At 44.8% G+C, this 19,499-nt stretch overlaps 1 protein-coding gene across 3 annotated transcripts in view; it reads right to left on the bottom strand.

Annotated features, from left to right (window-relative positions):
• ASAP1 (ArfGAP with SH3 domain, ankyrin repeat and PH domain 1) overlaps window positions 1-19,499 on the bottom strand; it is a 328,169-nt gene that overhangs the window by 93,893 nt on the left and 214,777 nt on the right. For all 3 annotated transcript variants that reach the window (XM_043879145.1, XM_043879144.1, XM_043879146.1), the window contains one exon: window positions 13,785-13,930. In XM_043879145.1, the coding sequence (XP_043735080.1) occupies window positions 13,785-13,930 (146 nt within the window). The remainder of the gene's footprint in view (window positions 1-13,784; window positions 13,931-19,499) is intronic.

The raw sequence follows: 19,499 nt of genomic DNA, 5'->3' as shown, positions 1-19,499 counted from the left end.
CCAGGGAGCTCAGGACAGCAACGCTCACTAGCAGTTCTCAGAGCAGTCCCCGGACCAACAGCGTCTGACCCGCTGGGAACTCGTCAGAAACAAAATCTCCAATCTTATTAATCAGACTCTGCGGGGCAAGAGGGGACCAACAACCCTCTTTTAAACAAGCTTTCTTGGGAAGATCAATGCAAGGGCAAGTGTGGGCCCTGTGGCCTTAGCTGTTCAAAGTAGAAGAAAAACCAAAGTTCTGTTAGAGAAGAAAGCCCTACAGCCAGAGAGGGCTAAGGCCACTCGCCTAAGGCCTGAGGCGTAACTCCTATGAAGAACAGAGGTGAGTGAGATGTGAGGAGGACCAAACTCCCACTTTAAGCTAAAGGGACTGGGAACGAGCAAGTCTGAATTTAAGCAAAAAGTACAGTTTTACTGAAATTTTTGCAGAGAAAACTGGGTATGTGTAGGAGTGTCAGGGAATAAGAGAATACCTTAATGTAAAATAATGCAATTATATTTTGTCTAATTCAATTTAAGTAAATGACGGGTTTGATTTAACATCATTTCCTACATCAAGAGTGAAACTAAAAGCACGATTTTCCTTTGCATTATGTGATTTCATCTGAGGACAAATAGTGAGAAAAGGGAGGGGAGGGCAGCTAAGATTTACAAGATCGAGATAAATGAGGAAGCAAAAGAAAAAGCCTGTATAGGTTTTGGTTTAGAGAGTCAGGCCGACCCTAAGGGCTTCTTTACTGTGCTTGAGATGATTAATCAGTTAGTTCGTGGTCAACCTTCAGACCTTTAATTTCATTTCCATGCATGCCATCTATAATCTGCTATGTTTAAACAAGAACAAAACCATAATGAAACTGACATCGAATCGCATTTTCCTTGCCTTCCTTGAACATCTTTATCATACATCAGGGGACATGCTTTACAACAAACTTTTATTTAGGAAGAACCTTGTCAAGGCAATTTAAGAAACTGATAAACATGTCCCAGCACACAGGGCTCACCACATACCGGGAGGACACAGCAATGCCCCTTAGCAGACAGGTTCTGTCTTCATTTCACTGGGCAGAAAACAGGCATCTGCTGCACGCTCTGCCTGGACTGCCCTGCTCTCGAGGCTTGGTCCACATCTTACATGTTTCAGGACTCATTCCACTTGATCCTCATTGAGTATTTCAGAATTCAAAGAATTTCTCTAACACAGGGGTCCCCCAAACCCTGGGTCATGGACTGGCACCAGGCCACACCGCAAGAGGTGAGCCACAGGCTAGTGGGTGAAGCTTCATCTGTACTTACAGCCACTCCCCACTGCTCACTAATACCACCTGAGCTCCGCTTTCTCTCAGGCCAGCCCAGCTGACGTATTTCAAGGCCACCCCTGAAGAAAAAGAACCTTCCTACACATGCCTGTGCTGTTAAGCGCTGCTAAGAAACCAAATAAAAGTTTTCTCTACTTGTAGGAAACAAAAGACAGGAAGTTTTAAAAAATCTGGTCCTAAACCCATATCCACCTTTCCCTAGAGAATGAAGTAGCGCTTCAGTTTAAACTACTAAAAGATCCTGTATAAGCAATCTCTTAAACAGAAGGTGACAGTCAAGCTTAGCACAGAGGCCAGAACAGAGCAGACACTTAGTAAATGCTGGCTGAGTTGAGGCCACGTTTTTAGAAAGTCTTTTATTTTCTTTCTTTTTAAAAATACTGAAGTATTGGTATTTTCTAAATCTAAGTATCAGGTGTATCAACCGATGCTTACTGTTGTGTAATGTTTCTATTTAAAGAAAAGAGCCTCTGCAAGCCTGAGACTAGTTTCACAAAACATTTATTAATTATTTGTGGCTCAGGTCAAGGGTCTCTCTTCTGGGAAGCCTTTCTAGGTCTCCTTGCTTGCTGGATGAATGGGTGAGGGAGTGAGTGAGTGAATAAAGGAATCTGTCTCTGGTGACCTAGCTTGGGAAACAGCAGAGCAGAGATCTGAACTCAGTTGTAACTGACTTCAAAGTTGTGCTATGCCTGCCAGCTCTCTGAACTTCCAATTTCTCAACCCGGCCCAATAAAAGGGCCATTCACTCTGAGTGGAAGACAGAGTCAGCTACTGGTTCCAGACGAAATCAGGAGGCTGTTTCTTCTGGTTTAAACCTCAAGGTACCGCAGGCAGGGGAATCCTCTAAGATAAAGAGACAATGCATAAGGAAAGAGACTTAAAATACTCGAAAACCATTCACTGAAATGCAAGTAAGAAAGAAATTCTAGAAGAGTATACGTGAAATGGAGAAGAAAATGAAAACAAATAAACAGGACAGATGAAATGGACCCGATCCAGCAACACATCTCAGGCAGCATTTCTCAGGGCAGGTCCATGGGGAGAAGCTAATGCTTCTGACAGGACAAGAAAGTTGGTGGTCAAGTAAGTTAGGAAAGCACTGGGCCGGTCTCTTTCACTGCACGACGTCTCTAGCCTTTGAAATATACATGTGCGCAGTAAATCTGCAAGGGTATTAATTATGTGGCGCTTGTCAATCCAGAACTCAAGGCCTGGGATTTGTGTTTCAAGGAAAACTTAGGGAAAGGTGTTTCACATTCTGATATGCCTGCTTCCAGGCAAGACGGAAGCAGACGCACTGGGCCCAGCCTGGCCACCGAGCACAAGGGCTTACGGGGTGTACACACCTCAGGAACCAGGGAGCCCACATCCCAGCCTGCCCCCCGCACCTGTCCATCCGGGAGAAGACTGGCAGTGCTGCGCAGCACCTCTGCCCCCCGGTCTGGGCTGGACGGGGTGGATTCAGCCGAGGGCCACAGAACGTGGAGGTGAGGGGCAAATGCAGGCACCATTCAGCAGAGGAGTCCAAACCAGTTCAAGACAGAACATTTAATGTGAAGCAAGAAGAATGCAGAATGCAGATAGGAGGCCGTGCCTGGGATGGCAATGGGAATCTAGGGAGAGGGGAAAGAGGCAAAGAAGCGGGTGCAAGGCCGAGACTGGCAGAATTTTCTGAGCCAAGGAGAGTTATCTGCATTTGCTTTTCACCAAGCAGCTCCAGATTCGGGCTGGAGAAGGTAGTCTGGAGGCTTCTGGGACTAAAATCATGCAGCCAGAAGGCTGCTGATTATCTCAAAAACAGTGTATGCCTTACTCTTCCAACATCCGTGCCACTATTTCACTTGCTATTCTTTAAGTCTATACTTTTTACTTAAATAGAAGTGCAAATGTTAGTCACTCAGTTGTGTCTGACCCTCTGCGACCCCATGGAGGCCAGGCTCCTCTGTCTATGGGATTCTCCACGCAAGAATACTGGAGTGGGTTGCCATTCCCTTTTCCAGGGGATCTTTCCTGACCCAGGGATCAAACCTGGGATCTCCAGCATTGCAGGCAGATTCTTTCACTGAGCCACCAGGGAAGCCTTTACTTAAGTAAGTTAAAAGTAAACTTTAAGTTATGTCCGTATCCTCTGAGAGGCAGGCAGTCCCGGGAACTGCTTAAAAGCACAGAGTGGGGAGCAGACTGCCTGGGTTTGCATGCTGGCTCCACCATCCACTTGGCGCTCTGGGCCTCGATTTTCTCACTCTGAGTTCAGCAAGGATGATCCTGGCTGCTACCTGGTGGGGCCCATGTGAGGAGCGAAGTGGGCTCTATCTAGATGGGGCACAACACTCTCACCACATCTGAAGAGTACTGCTCACCACATCCTCCATCTGCTCGTTCCGCTCCCTGGTCCCCTGTAAATGGGGCCAGGAGCACAGTTTAAACGGCAGGACTAATCCATCGGGGAAAGCTGAGACAAGGCTCCATGTGAGTCTCTGGTTTCCCTCCTCCTCGGCACAGGGGGCAGAGCAGCCTCTCTCTGCCCTGGCCCCTGCACCGCTGTCACTGCGGAGCTGAGCCCTCAGCAGACATGGGACGGGAGGGGGAAGCAGAGCTCTGCTGTGTTCAGCGGCGGACACGTGGGAGCTAAGTTTATTACTGCAGCACACCCTTGCCTGTCCTAGCTGGCACACCACGCAAAGTGACTAAGGATCAGGGCCTGGCGTTTAGTGCCCACACTATACAACACTGGTTGTCTCCACTATTTGTAGACAAAAAATTAACCACAAAAATAATGAAAACTTTGCCTGCCTGAAAGCTTGGAGGATAAGACCAGATCTATCTTGATTTAAAAGAGATGCTCAGAAGCAAAATGTTAGGGACATCCTAAAGCATGGGGCATGAGCAGAGACTCCCCTGCTCCATGCTCAGCCCTCTGCTCTGGCAAATGAACCCCCTCTCAACAAATGCCAATTCCACCCACATGGGGTCACTAAGAGTCGGACACGACTGAGTGACTTCCCTTTCCCTTTTCACTTTCATGCACTGGAGAAGGAAATGGCAACCTACTCCAGTGTTCTTGCCTGGAGAATCCCAGGGACTGGGGAGCCTGGTGGGCTGCCGTCTATGGGGTCGCACAGACTCGGCCACAACTGAAGTGACTTAGCAGCAGCAGCCATCCTCCTTCTTCTTTTCCTCCTTTTCCTTCCTTCTCTTGTAGACCCACAGCTCTAAAAACCTGTCGTTTTCAGCATCAAAATGCTGTTCTGTGAATCTCTTTCAAGTTAACACTTGACAGCCACATAACCACAAACACACACATTCAAATTAAAAGTGTTATTCACTGCACGTAGCATTCACAAGAAGGAAACCAATACTGTTTCAAATGCATTCTTTGAAATTCTTATCTAAAACACTTTTAATGTAAATCTCGGGTAAAAAAAAAGAAAAGCACGTTAAATTGGGCCAGAGGCCATCAGGATCTCTATACACTGGATATATTTAAGACACGGTACGCCTGTACTGAGTGTATAATTCAAATCCTACGCAGAGAATTTAGTTATACAGTGAAGTACTGGGGAGCCTGTGGAAGTGGATTCTGCAGTTTTATTTGTCTGATCATGGAGAGCTAACAAGCTTTACAAGAAAGTGTGCAAAATGTATGAGTAGCACAATGTTTAAAAAAACCAAAACTTACTCGGTTGGCCAGAAAGTTCGTTTGAGGTTTTCTCTAACACCTTATCCGAACAAACTTTCTGGCCAACCCAATATCTGGCATCAAAACCTGACCTGACCTGAATGCACTTGGTGGTTAGGTTGGAGTTGAACTGAGGCGGGACTCCTCATTTATCCTACTTCATGTAACTGTTCACCCGAGGAGCCACCAGGGGGCATTACACAACACTGCATATAGCAGAGGCACCCTGCCGGCTCTTCTGGAATCTGCAAAAAGTCTGCATCTGGGAAAACATCCAGCCCCAAGAGTTCCGGGTAAGAGCCCGTGGAGCTCTCTCTCTCTCTCACACACACACACACAAATGTGTGTATAAATTATCAGTATCTCTGTGTATAAATCTGTGAAACACTTTCAAAGGACAGACTATATTACTATTCCCAGAAGTTAGAATTATGTAATGATCTTTATCTTCTTATTTAGAATCTCCCATATTTCCCTCATTTTTATAGTAAACACACATAACTTTTTAATAGAAAGCAAAAAGAAAACCTCCCCCCTTCACCCACCCTCCCCCATACGGACAGCTCTCATGTCATGAAATGTCCCACAATACTAGTCAGTGGTGAGGCATGTCAGGACGTGAGGAGAAGTCTGGCAGATCAAAAGCTTAAATCTTCCAATTATGGATTACTATTTTGCAAAATGATTTTTGCAAATGATTTTTTTTTTTTTTTTTTTGGTCATGCCACATAGCATGTGGGATGTTAGTTCCCCAACCAGGGATCAAACCTGTGGCACTTGCAGTGAAAGGGTGGAGTTCAAACCACTGAACCGCAAGGCAATTCCCCAAATGATGAGGTTTCAAAAATGTATTATCCTGGGACTTCCCTGGCAGTGCAGTGGTTAAGACTCTGTGCTTCCAACACAGGGGGCATGGGTTGGATCCCTGGTTGGGAACTAAGATTCTGTACGCTGTGTGGCATGGCCGAAAACAAAATAAAATAAAAATTTAAAAACATATAATTCAGAGCACCCAGGGGCTACCAATTACATTGAGGATACCCAGGCTTTCAGTGCTTTTCCACATTTTAAAAAACTTGAGAAATAATCCATTTGCTGCGAGTCTAGATGCAATCTGCACATTTCCAACTATTCTCATTTGAAGGGGAAGAAAAGAAGGAAAATTAAAAATTAAAAAAATCCTTAATCCAAACCATAATGCCCTGCAGTCAGAGATTGCAAACAGGAAATGCTACGCAGCTGGAGAAACCTCTGCTTGCTTCAGTAGCTCTGAAGCAATAACTGCCCTCTAACTGATAAAAGAGGCTTGGGCTCTTATGCAAGCTCCAGAACCGTCCAGAGGCACAGACAGTCCTGGCTGGACTGGAATCCTCCTGGGCACCTCCGACAATTTCAAAAGAGCTTCTCCATTTATTTCTATAACTGCTGCTGCATCGGGGCTCTTGGGATACGGTTTAAATGGTTTGCCTCTGCCCACTGAGAATCTATTTCAATCCACCAATTACTCCTTTCCTGTCCCATTTTTGTGGTTTTGTAATTAAATGGATGCAGGGCTCTGCTGACTCCTTCGCTTCTTTGTCAGGATCAGAGGATGATGGCCTGACGCTGGGTATAAGCACACCCAGTGTGGTTTAGCATGTGATGACGTTACAGAAAAAAAGAAAAAGGCACACAAAAAGACTGAACCTAATTCTGCTACTGTATACTCAATCAAATGAAAAGTAAAAAAAATCTAGGAACAGCTAAAAACTCAAGAGCACCCAGTTTTTCTTCTTTTTTTCCTTACAAGGAAGCGTTAGTTATTAATACATTAGCTGAAGGGCATTTGAAGTAGAAAGGAATCGAATGTGTAAAGACACGGAAGCAAGGAACAGCCAAAGTTCCAGTAACAACAAAATAATTTGCTGTGTCCGGAGCTGACTTAGATTAGGAAAGTTTTGTTTTTTTTCTTTTTCTGTTACTTCCTCTTCATTTTATTCTTTTTAAAAAGCTATTTATTTTTAATTGGAGGATGCTTGCTTTCCTATGTTGTTTTGGCTTCTGCCATACATCAACATGAATCAAGTTGTGTGTGTCCCTTTTGGAAGGCATCGGAAGGATGAGCTCAGAGAGACTGAAGTCTTTGAATATTTCTAATAATTTTAAAAAACTGCTACTATCTACAAAGCAGGCTATGAACCAAACCTACAAAAGATACTTCGCAGAAAAGCTCATGCACTTAAAACCTCACCACAAAGGTATTAAAAACGTCAGCAAAACAGATTATATATCTCTGGCCTCTCATCACTAGGGGGCAGCACTCCCGAGACAGTCAAACATGATGAAGGGATTCACTTCTGGGAGGACATAGCCAATCACTTCACCTTGTGAGAACAGTGACCACATAGAGGTCTTTAACTAGAGGAAAAACTCGAACGACACAATCTGGTTTAGACGATTTATAAGAATCAAAAGCAAGTAGGAAGTGGTCTATAGGAACAGCAGAGAGGTTAGAATTTGGTTTCTGGTCTGGGCATTTGTTTTATTCTGAAATTAATGTTATACAATGAGAGCTATATTATTGAAGATTTTCTCCAAGAGTAGCTGTATTATTAAAGACTTTCCCCAACTTTCTCTCCCTAACATCTGTTCATTTACATTTTTATTAACCTTATTAAATTGAAGAAAAATTATAGGCTCACAAAAAGTTGCAAAAAGGCCGTTTTCCTTTAAGAAAGTCCACGATGAAACAGTAGAAATGCTTGATTTTTACTACACACCAACCCTTGAGTATACCTTTTTAATATTGTTTGATGAAACAGGATGCATAGGATGTAAAGAACTCCCAAGGTGCACCAAAATATGATGGCCATCTTGAGAAATGCAGTTTCTCAAGTTGCTAGTTGAACTAGCTGGTTTTGTCAGTTTTCTAGTGGAATACCACTTTTTTCCCATAAAAGAGTGACTGATGAACTGTGGTATTGAAACCTGGGTATTTGGCAAACATTTTTTATAATCAATTACTCATCACTACAAGGTAAACAAGTGGCAGCATTTGTTGCTAATGATAAAACTTGCAGAGAAAAGCTAAAATTTTTGAAAGACTCTGACACCATGGACTTGACACTTTCCAGATCCTGAAAGTTATATGGTGTCCAATTCATATTGCTTCTAACTTTTTTAAGGAATCATAAGCTTGTTTTGATATAGTATCAAAGAAAAATACTGATAATTACCTGCAAAGGGTCTTAAAGTACTTTTCTTTGTAATTTTTTTGTCTGCTTCAACTAAAAAACATATCACAGCAAAGGAATTAATAATTAAAAAAATGCCTCAGTTTTAAATTCTAAGATAGTAAACAGGGATAGGAATATTCCACATAAACACAAACTCTTGGGTGGCCTCAATCATTTTTAACATTAGGAGCCTAACACCCAAAAGTTTTAGAACTGCTAGCTAAGACTCTTCCAGTGTAATATATATATAATTTACTAATGAGGGAAGGCCTTCCCTGGTGGCTCAGATGATAAAGAATCACCTGCAATGCGGGAGACCTGGGTTTGATCCCTGGGTTGGGAAGATCCCCCAGAGGAGGGCATGGCAACCCACTCCAGTATTTCTGCCTGGAAAATCCCATGGACAGAGCAGCCTGGTGGGCTACTATCCATGGGGTCGCAAAGAGTCGGCCACGACTGAGCAGCTAAGCAGAAGCACAATGAGGGACACCAGAGGGAGAAGTAGAGAGAGTGTCGATACTCTGCAAGCTGAAGAGAAAGGAGTTGGGTGGCAGCTGGTGCAGGTTCCCGTCATGGCGTCAGATGGGCCGTTAGCGCCCACAGTCTATTGCGCTCACGCGCAGTCAGTCGCATCCTATTCGTTGCGACCCCACGGACTATAGCCCGCCAGGCTCCTCTGTCCGTGGGGTTCTCCAGACAAGAATACTGCCGTTTCCTCCTCCAGGCCCACAGTCTACAGAGGCAGTGTTACCACTTTGATAATTCACGGAGGCAGCACTGTTGAATCCATGTGTGGGATCCTTAGGGAATTTAAGCTTAAATCCTAATTCCACTACTTTCCCAGCATGTTATTTTCTGAAGATTTGATGCACTTATCTGTAAAGCGGGATATGACCACCACTCTTGCCATTACACTGGGAGCTGCCATGAAGATCAAGTGGTGGTGTAGTCAGTCATGTCCGACTCTTGTGACCCCATGGACTGTAGCCCGCCAGGCTCCTCTGTCCAGGGGGTTCTCCAGGCAAGAATATTGGAGTGGGTTGCCATTTCCTTCTCCAGAGGATCTTCCCAACCCAGGGATTGAACCCTGGTCTCGTGCATTGCAGGCAGATTCTTCACCAACTGAGCTACAAGGGAAGCTCAAGAGAGACGATATAAACAATAGTAACAAACAATAGTAATAAAAGCACGTAAGCGTTCAGTGAATTCCATCTGTCAGGTATCATGCTTGGTGATTTGCCTCCAGAATCTCAATGGAGTCTCATTACTATCAAGACACAATTTAGATACCATCATTTCTTTTTACAGATAAGGAAACTAGCATTAGCAAAAAGTTAAGTAACCTGCCTTAGGCTAGAAAGCTGGGTTCTGGGACTCCAGGTCAGATTGTGACCAAAACCTATGTTCTTCCCATTGCTTAACACGGCACAGCCTCTCCCATCCTGTATTAAGAGGTAAGAGACCTTTTTATAAAAACCCTTTTCAAGAATTCCTCGGCGGTCCAGGGGTTGGGACTTGGCGCTTGCTTGATCACTGCTGCTTGATCTCTGGTTGGCGAGCTGAGATCCTGAAAGCCATGAGGCACAGTGAAACACAAACAAACAAACAGAACAAGCTCCTACGTGGGGGGTGTGGGGGGCAAGACGAAGCTACTCAAACCTGGCTTGGGGCGTGATCGGTACAAGGTCACAGGACCATCAGCTGCAATTGCCATCTACTCTGCAGTCCTCAGACTTCTGTTAGCTCAAAGGGAGAAGCTGGCTAATAAAAGCCAGCCTCAGCCCATGTGACGCTGACACCAACATCTGTGATTTTCACATAACATCTCACTTGATCATTCTACCTTCCACAATCACCGCAAGTATGGAGAAACAAAAATTTAAACGGTGACTCAGACAGTCACCAGCCCTTAGTGAGCTGCTGTTTTTCAGAACCAACCCTACAGAAACTCCCAAACACGATACGCTTGTCGTACAGACTGCTTAAAGTCATATCTAGATTCAGTTTGTTAAAAGCAGAATGCTAGCCCTGACCCTAAAATCTACCCTTCCCCCCCCATAAAAACAACTGTTTAAATATAAATTATGGAAATATCCATTAAAAGCAATCTTCTAATTAGAAAATAACATTTTCCAGGGTTGACCATAGACCCCAGCGCAAAAGACATTTGGGTATTTGCTGGTTGAACTAAGGATACAATTTAGAAGTCTAAAAAATGCCAACAGATCTTTCATCTTACTTTCTACATGATCCATTATTGCTTAAGTTTTCCCGCTTTCATAACTAGCCTAAGTGAGTAAGATTTCCAGCAATCTCCTGAGAAAAACAGGTTCCCAGGGGTGCTCCCTCCAAACTCATGATGGGACTGAAGGTGCTGCAACCAACCCCTCCCTCCCCGAGAGGCTAGGCTTCCCCTGCTTCCCCTGCTCTGGGGCGTGGCCCCGTCCATCCTCCGGGTTCCCTCTTCCCTTTCCTCTAAGACAGAAAAAGGGAAGCAGAAGCTGCTGGCTCCTGTCAGGCTGTACAAACTCCCGGTTTTTGAATACTGACTTTATTCAATCAGAATAGTGTTCCCCTAGTAACTGGCTATGGCACACACTGATCCTTCTATCTGCTCCCTCAGTGGAAATGCCACCACCTTCTCCATCTGTTTTTTATTTGGCAGCATGGCAAGGCGTGAAGGATCTCAGTTCCCCAACCAGAGACTGAGCCCAGGCCATGGCACTGAAAGCCCAGAATCCTAATCACCAAGCTACCAGGGGGGCTTCTCTTGTGGCTCAGCTGGTAAGAATCCGCCTGCAACGCGAGAGACCTGGGTTCTAATCCCAGGGTTGGAAAGATCCCCTGGAGAAGGGAAAGGCTACCCACTCCAGTATTATGGCCTGGAGAATTCCATGGACTATATAGTTCACGGGGTCGCAAAGAGTCAGACACGACTGAACGACTTTTACTTTTCTTTCAAGCTACCAAGGAGCTCCCTGCCACCACCTTCTTGTTTGGGAAAATGACTTTGTTTCATTTCAAATTAACCGAATGAAACCTTCCAGCAATTTCTTTTGATTTGTTTCTTAGACTTAGGAAGGAGGAGGCCTGCAGCTTGGGGTACGTTTAGGGAAAGAAGACGCCCAGAGCAGGTGGTGTGGAAAGGCTGGGAAGGACCATGGATGCAGAGCCGGCACGCGGGGTTCACGTCTGCTTACTGACAGCACGCCTGGACAAGGCGCTGGCATGACGCGCCTCTGGTTCCTCACCTGGACACAAGGCATAATCACCACCACTGTGTCATTCACTGAGAAGTCCACAGGAAGCCCACTGCTGGGCTCCTCAGAGTGCCCACAACGTGTCAGTGGTGGGATTCCCCGGTGCTGCAGTGGTTCAGAACCGCCTGCCAATGCAGGGGCCAGGGGTTTGATCCCTGGTTTGGGAAGATCCCAATCGCTGCAGGGCAGCGAAGCCTGTGTGCCAAAACTACTGAGCCAGCAAGTCGCAATTACTGAAGTCCATACGCAGCAATGAAGACCTAGTGCAGCCAACACAGAAAATGCACAGATCTTAAAAAAGAAAATAAATATGTATATATGTATATATACACACACGCGCACACACACACACACACACACACACACACATATATATCAGTTGTTTCTGCACAGAGGTAAGCAAACAAAGATGATGACTGAATGGCAACTGATGGCATTGAATCCACACAGGAATCTCTTCGCTGAAGGCACCTACAGGACAGGGAAGTATGGAGATGAACTGGCCCAGGAAATGTGGACGTGATGGCTACTGACTTAAACCAAACATATTTTGTCTCCTGGAAACTAAAGGTTAGCAAGATATTCCTGTGAAAACACCCATCTCGGGGAAAACAGAACTTCCTCCCGAGGCTGGAGCCTTTTACCAGCTATGACCAAAGGGAAATGTCAGAGTCTTGTTTCACTTCCTTTCTTCCCATCACAGCACCTTTGGGCAATGACACCTGCAAAAAGGCAGGCAATGCCCCGAGGAAGAAGAAATGGGAGGCCCTATCTGAATAGGAGAGATTTAAATGATCTCAGAATTATGAAATATCATGGGTTTGTCAAATAAACTCCAAAGTGTGGGAACACAAAGGCCCTATAATCAAAATTATCCTTTTTCCAGTTTCTGAAGTATTTCTATTTCCAGTATTTCTATTTTCAACCTTTATTTTCTTTATGATTAGTTGTCACTGTATAAGAATAATTCAGTGGCATGAAACTACCAATTAAAATTAAGTTGTCAGGATGACAGACACATACATATATTCATCTAGTGGGACAGGAAAAAGAAGAATTTGATTGGTCAAATTATCCAGTTAATTTACTATAGAAAGGTTGTCTTTATTTTACAATAGAGTGTAATCATCTGTAAGGTAGCCATTTGTACCAAGTAGATTTGCGACAAGAGTCTCACGTAAGACCACAGAGGTCTGTTTGATATGAGTGAATAACTCAGGATCAAGGCATTTTAAGCTTGAGTTCTGGGTCTTGAAAGGAGGCAAAGATACAATGCTGAGAGACTGGGGAGATGAAGAGGAGGAAACAGCTCCTCTGTTTCAAAAAGGAGCCAACAAAATTATGATATAGTTTTCCTTTGGCATCTTTCAACCTCCCACTGCCCCACCTCTTGGGACTTAGGAATAGAGGCCTGATGAAATTAATTCATACACAGCTGTGGTGGTTGTGCTAGAGAGAATGCAGTGTGAGGGTGAGGGAGGGTGGTGTGCACAACGTGGGGACAGACAGACAACACTGCCTGGCAGGTGGGTCTCCCACCCACACGCTCTGGGCTTCCCTGATGGCTCAGGGGTAAAGAATCTGCCTGGAACACAGGAGGCACAGGTTCAATACCTGGGGAACAGACGATCCAATGGAGAAAGAAATGGCAACCCACTCCAGTGTTCTTGCCTGGGAAACCCCATGGACAGAGGAGCCTGGCCGGCTATAGTCCACAGGGTTGCAAAGAGCTGGACATGACTTGATGTCTAAACAACAAATCTCATACTCATGTCTGCTCCTAGGTCAGCTCCAGTGTCTTAGATTTTTAGGAATTCTTCTTGTCATCATCTACTTCTGAAAGCACAGATTCCCCAAACCTTAAAATCTTTTTTCTTGGGAGGGTGTTAAAAGGATATGGGGAGTTGGGAGAAGTTAATTATTTGAAAATCAGGGGCTGAAATGCATGATGGTCTTCACACAAGTAAACCGTGACATGTATGTTTGACACAGAAATAATCACCATTCTTTCAACAAATTAAAAAGCCAAAGTCACTAATGCTTGTCTAAACAAACACAAAAGCAAACAATGGGGGAATGTGGAAGAGAGTTCAGGTTAACCAGTTTCTCTACCCTGCTATAAAATAAGTGGGACCAGTGGTACAAATTCCTTAAATGTGACTCCATATCAAGGACTAAAAAAGCTTTTTATTTTTATTTTTTTGACCCCAGGATCAAGGGTTGGGGAGAGGATTATTACTTTGTTTAATTTATGATCTTACTTACTTTGATAGGGCTGCAATTTTTAAAAGTTACTTGTGAAATGGCTTACCAGATTTTTCAGCAGTGTGGACAGTTCCTTTGTGAGTGTAGAAAACTTGACAAAAGCGGTGCCAAGATCTGGGTTGTCTCGACTTAAAAAATTACTCCCAAATTTATCAAGAACTTGTGCATAGTTTTCTTCATTTTGTACATGTTCTGAAAAGAAGAAGAAAGAGGAGTCTGAGCTGTTATGTGCCACAATGACAAGTTCCTCTGAACACTGACTGATCACCAGACAGTCTCAAAAAGAAAGCAAAGAAACTGGATCCATTCTTTCCTGAACATATCTAGAAGGTGGTTGGCAGCATGCTAAGTGTCCCATTCTGTCAAAGGCAGTTTCCTCTCTTTGCTATCAGAGCATTGAGTTTACTTATACCCCAATTAATCCACAGATGCACCATAGGTTGAAGGGTTAAATTACCATCCCATTTTCAAGCAATTAAGAAAATATGATCATCAGGAAACAAGTCAGACCTCATGTTTCTTTCTCATACCCCAGATGCAGTCCCCTGGCCTCTACCTTTAAAAATACAACAAAAATCTGACAACGTCTCACCACTCCCATGACTACCAACTTTATCCAACACCATCCATCATTTCTTGCCTCCATCACTACAACCCTTCCTGCAAAAGCTCCTTGTTACCGCCTCTGGTCTGTTCCCAGCATGGCACCCAGTGTGATCCTGGGGAGTTGTGTGTCTGACCCGTGAGTCTCGTGACAGACACTGTCCCTCCCCATGTTCCGAGTCCTTGCAGGCTTACGGAAAGGGGTACTGCACATCCCCACACCCTGAAGTAACCCGGCACCGACCAAGGACATGTGAGCACAGGAGGTACCATTTCAGTTCCCTGGGCTCAGCTCTGCACGCCTCTTTCCCGGTGCTGGAGTACAGGGAAGCATGAGCTTATATGGAGGTCCACAGCAGATACAATGGTAATTATAAAAAGAATAAATGAACACAAAACTGTCTATCAAAACCATACCTTTAAAGGCTTAATTCAAACGACAGCTCTTTCTCTTTAAAGCCTCCCCTTACTTGGCAATGATTTTTCCTTGCCCATAATGCTCTGCCTACTGCAGTATTTTCCACCACATCACATCATATTCGCCTAAGTACTGCTCTTTCCCTGCCCCCCGACCACGAGAGGCAGGGCTTCCCGGTGGCTCACCTCTGCATCCGCACCCAACACACACCGCTCACGTGTCAGGGAGCTCAGCTTACGAAGCTAGGGCTCAGTAAAGAGGTGTTGACTTGGATTTGTCGATTACCCTTTCAGGAATTTAAGAAGCATTCACTCCTTAAGTCTCCTGGGTTGTTCACTAATTGAACACTAAATAATTTAAAAATATTTCACTCTCAAACACACCCTCAATAACTGCCTGGGAGCAACAGTGTAAGCCTGGACTGGTGGATGCCCCAGAAAGAAGTCAAACTACGACGAAGGGAACGAGCATCACAGCATCCAGTGAAATGAAACGAGGCCCAAGCAGCTTCGAATTGTCACATTAGAAATGCATGATGCCTAGGGTGGATGTCAGCATTTCGGGTTGAGATATTAAAAAAGATAAAATGCAGCTCTAGTTACTGCCCGCAAAGCTGCTCTGAGAGACACAAAAGAAAGGCTACATCAGCTGCAGACAGGAGGCACACGCCTGGCCTCCTTCGTAAGCTGGAGCCACCCCAGTACCGTTTGTCTGAGGCCAAGGGCCTCACCACGCCCTTGAGAAGCCCACTCTGCCTGACATCCTCTCCTGCTCTGGAGGTCAGCAAAAAAGGGGTTCAGATACCTGTTCAACTGCTTTCACAGGAAGGGTCTCAGAAGTAAAACCTAAGGGGCAAGCTTTAAGTGGCAGGCTTTGTGTCTGCTCGAAATTATAACATGTTTCAAAGGATGCACTGACATCTTTAGATTATAGGATACCCAGGTACCACCAGCCAGTTAAGACAAACTATTTCAGCATGCTTCTTCTCTCCCCCACACACTACCCAGTTCCAACCTCTTCCTCCCCTTCCTCGCCACAGCCATTATCCTGAATCTGGACTTCATGGAGGGGTTAGGAAGTTTTATGAGAAGCTCTCAGTTTATGAGGGATGACAGAGTCACCAAAAAATAACATGGACTTGGACAAGGCAGAGAGCGAGGTCACAGGAAGCTGGCTGAGAACCTTTTCTGACCCAAATGCTTTTCACAATATTGTATTTAACCCACACCAGAACTCTGGGAAGAATTACGCTTATCAGGTAGGTGAAATAAAAACGTGATGAGAGAGGCAGAAGGTAAGACTGGATAAGTTTAGGCAAGATCATGGGTCCTGTATGTTTAGCCCACAAATGAATCACTTTAGTCGTGTATGACTTTTTGTGATCCCATGGACTGCAGCATGCCAGGCTTCCCTGTCCATTACCAACTCCCGGAGCTTGCTCAAACTCATGTCCATTGAGTCAGTGAGGCCACAAATGAATGCTAAGTTGCTTCAGTGTCCAACTCTTTGTGACTCTATGGACTATAGCCCGCCAGGCTCCCCTGTCCATGGGATTCTCCAGGCAAGAATACTGGAATAGGTTGCCTACCCGCCTCCAGGGGTTCTTCCCAACCCAGGGATCGAACCTGTCTTACGTCTTCTGCATTGGCAGGCAGGTTCTTTACCACTAGTGCCACCTGGGAAGTCCCACATTTATAATCTATACACATGTATATGAAACTTTACACATCTGAAAATAGAACAGCTAATTTAGTGAGCTAAATCTTAGAATACTACTACTAATTCTACTGAGGGTTTCAGTGATGGGAGTTAAATATAAGGTGCTTAGAACAGTGCCTGGCAAGCTGGCACATGCCCCTAAATTATCAGCCATTACTACCTCTAGACCCATGATCAATTACAGTATCGAGATGTGTTTCATATCAAATAACATAGGAATGTATGTCTCCCATGTTTCAAGTATTTTTTAAATATACTGCATTATAAAGCCAACAGCGACAATTCACCCGAAAGATTATATAACCACACACATCCCTTTGTACAAAATTAAGGGTTTACCAAGCAGGCTTTCAACAGGCACAGAGGGCAAGGAGGCAGGATCCTGGTGGAGGCAGAGGGGAGGGACAGATTACAGAGCACAGTAAGCAATTTGAAAGGAATGTAAACTCAGGGGTTTAGGGAAGAAGAGGGAAATGAAGGCCTTGGGCTAGGGGAGCACCGTGTAGGCATGGGTGGGACTCGGGATGCAGAGAATTGGTACAGGATATCTCAGAGAGTAGGACGGCCTGTTTTAAGAACTTTACTCAAGTGCCAGATGACTTTTGGAAGTTGGTAAAGTAGGGGTTGGGGTTGGAACTTCCCTGGTGGTCCAGTGGCTAAGACTCCTGAGTTCCTGATGCATGGGACCCAGGTTCAATCCCTAGTCGGGGAACTAGATCCCACATGCCACAACTAAGACCCGGCCCAGTCAAACAAATAAATATTAAAAGTAGAGGCTGGGAGAAACAGGTAAAGACAGAGATGGAATAAAAGGAAAGAAAAAAAAAAAATAAGGTTAGAGAGAAATCTGATCCATCTCTTATGGAGACCCATGTTTTTCTAGTATTTATAGGAGATTTCTGCCATTCAGGGTATAGTTGCAGAATATAAGACAGCAAGTGCTATGTTACTTCTTTCAGTTCTGATGAAAGAACAAAATAATGTACCTTTAACAACTGAACCAGAAAGGGCCACTTAGTCAGGATTTCAACACTTAGTCAGGTAAAGAACCTGCCTGCCAATGCAGGAGACACAGGAAAGGAGGGTTTGATCCCTGGGTCGGGAAGATCCCCTGGAGGAGGAAATACCAACTCACTCCAGTATTTTTGTCTGAAAAATCCCAAGGACAGAGGAGCTGTGGGCTACAGTCCATGGGAGGCAAAGAGCTGGACACGATTGTGCACAGTGCACACACACACATTTAACCACCACGGCAATATCTAGGTAGTGGTTTCCTACTCCACTGCTGAGCATGCCGGTCACCGCACTGAGCACCTTACATACATTCCTTCAATCACGCTTATTAACAAGCCTATGAGATAAGTACTGTTATCATCCTCATTGGGAAGATACTGAAAAAAAAAAAAAAAAGCCCAAGGCCACACAACACATAAGCGAACTTAAATTAGGGCTTTTTAATCTCAGAGCTGTGAGACGCACTCAGGTTCAATTTTCAGGCCTATTAGTGATACTTCGTGATGCACTGACCCAGCAACTTCACCTTTTTCTAAACCTCATTCCCATGCTATGAAATGGAGGTAATGACGGTACTGACCTCACAGGAACCCTGCAGAGATGGAGTAAGATACTGAATGGTATACAACAGACTCGATACACTTCTACTATGACAAAGACAACAACAGCGGCGGGGACAAACAGCAGGCTGCCCGTCCTAGGCTGGGCGGCAGGGGCTTCCAACGATATTCTGAAACCGACGTCTGCACTCAAGAGTTTACACTCCCAGTGGCTGGCAGTAGTAGGTGCCTTGGGAATACATTAAATTCAGCATTCTTTAAAATACCTTGTATTTCTCCACTGAGGCCTTCCCTAGAATTTTCAGAAGCACAACAATGATTAAACAGGCCTTTCTCTGAGGGGCATCTGCCTGTCACCCTGTTAAGACTTCACCAACCTGGGAAACGTTCACAAACCCTCCCTGACTGGCCCGCCAAGCCCACCTCTGATTCTGTCACTGTCATTTAATAACGACACAGAGAATATTCTAAAACCTAAGACAGTTGTTTTACAGATAAGAAAAGGGAAACTCAGTGCTGAAGCCAGGTGAGGACCCAGCTTCGTTGGATTCCAGACCCCATCCTTTACCACAGACAGACTCAGGAAAGATGGTCACAGACATGGGAATATGAATAACTATGTGGAATCTATTACATGAAAGGCTGAATGAATATCAAGGAGAAAGGAGGAAAAGACAGACCTCCTGGCCCATGACAATAATATAATTATTATAGCAACAATAATAATTGTAACAATGAATGATAGCTAATTTTAAAAAGGTTTATTTATTATTTTTGCCTGTGCTGGGTCTTCATTGCTGCACATGAGAGGTCCATTGCAGTGGTTTCTCTTGTTGCAGAGCACAGGCTCAGCTGCTCCATGGCATGTAGGATCTTCCCTGGTCAGTAATCAAATCCGCGTCCCTTGTACCTGCAGGCGGATTCTTAACCACTAGACCACCAGGGAAGTCCCCTTGTAGCTAAATTTTTTGATGACTCACTGTACCAGGAACTGTGCTAGATATTTTTCCTGAGAATTTAATGCTCACAAGAACATGCTAACATTACCCCCTTTCGTATATGCAGAAGTTGGTTTAGGGAGGTTAAACAAGTCACATCAGGTGACACAGCTAATAAGTGGTGATGACACGTGCTGACTGCAGAGCCTGAGTTATTTTTGACTGACTGGGTGGCTTGCGAGATCTTAGTTCCCCAACTAGGGACCAAACCCAGGGTCACGGCAGTGAGAGCACTGAGTCCTAACCACTAGACCCCAGGGAAGTCCCCCGAGCCTTGTTAACCGACAGGCTTGGCTAAGTGTTGGGGAGCCCCTGATGTTGTTGTTCAGTTACTAAGTCTTGTCCGACTCTTTGCAACTGCAGGGACTACAGCATGCCAGGCTTCCCTGTCCTTCACCGTCTCCTGGAGTTTGCCCAAGTTCATGTCCACTGAGTCGGTAATGCCATCC

Source organism: Cervus elaphus, chromosome 21, assembly GCF_910594005.1.
Source record: "Cervus elaphus chromosome 21, mCerEla1.1, whole genome shotgun sequence".
NCBI lineage: Eukaryota > Metazoa > Chordata > Mammalia > Artiodactyla > Cervidae > Cervus > Cervus elaphus.
This window is presented reverse-complemented; position numbering and strand designations above follow the sequence as displayed.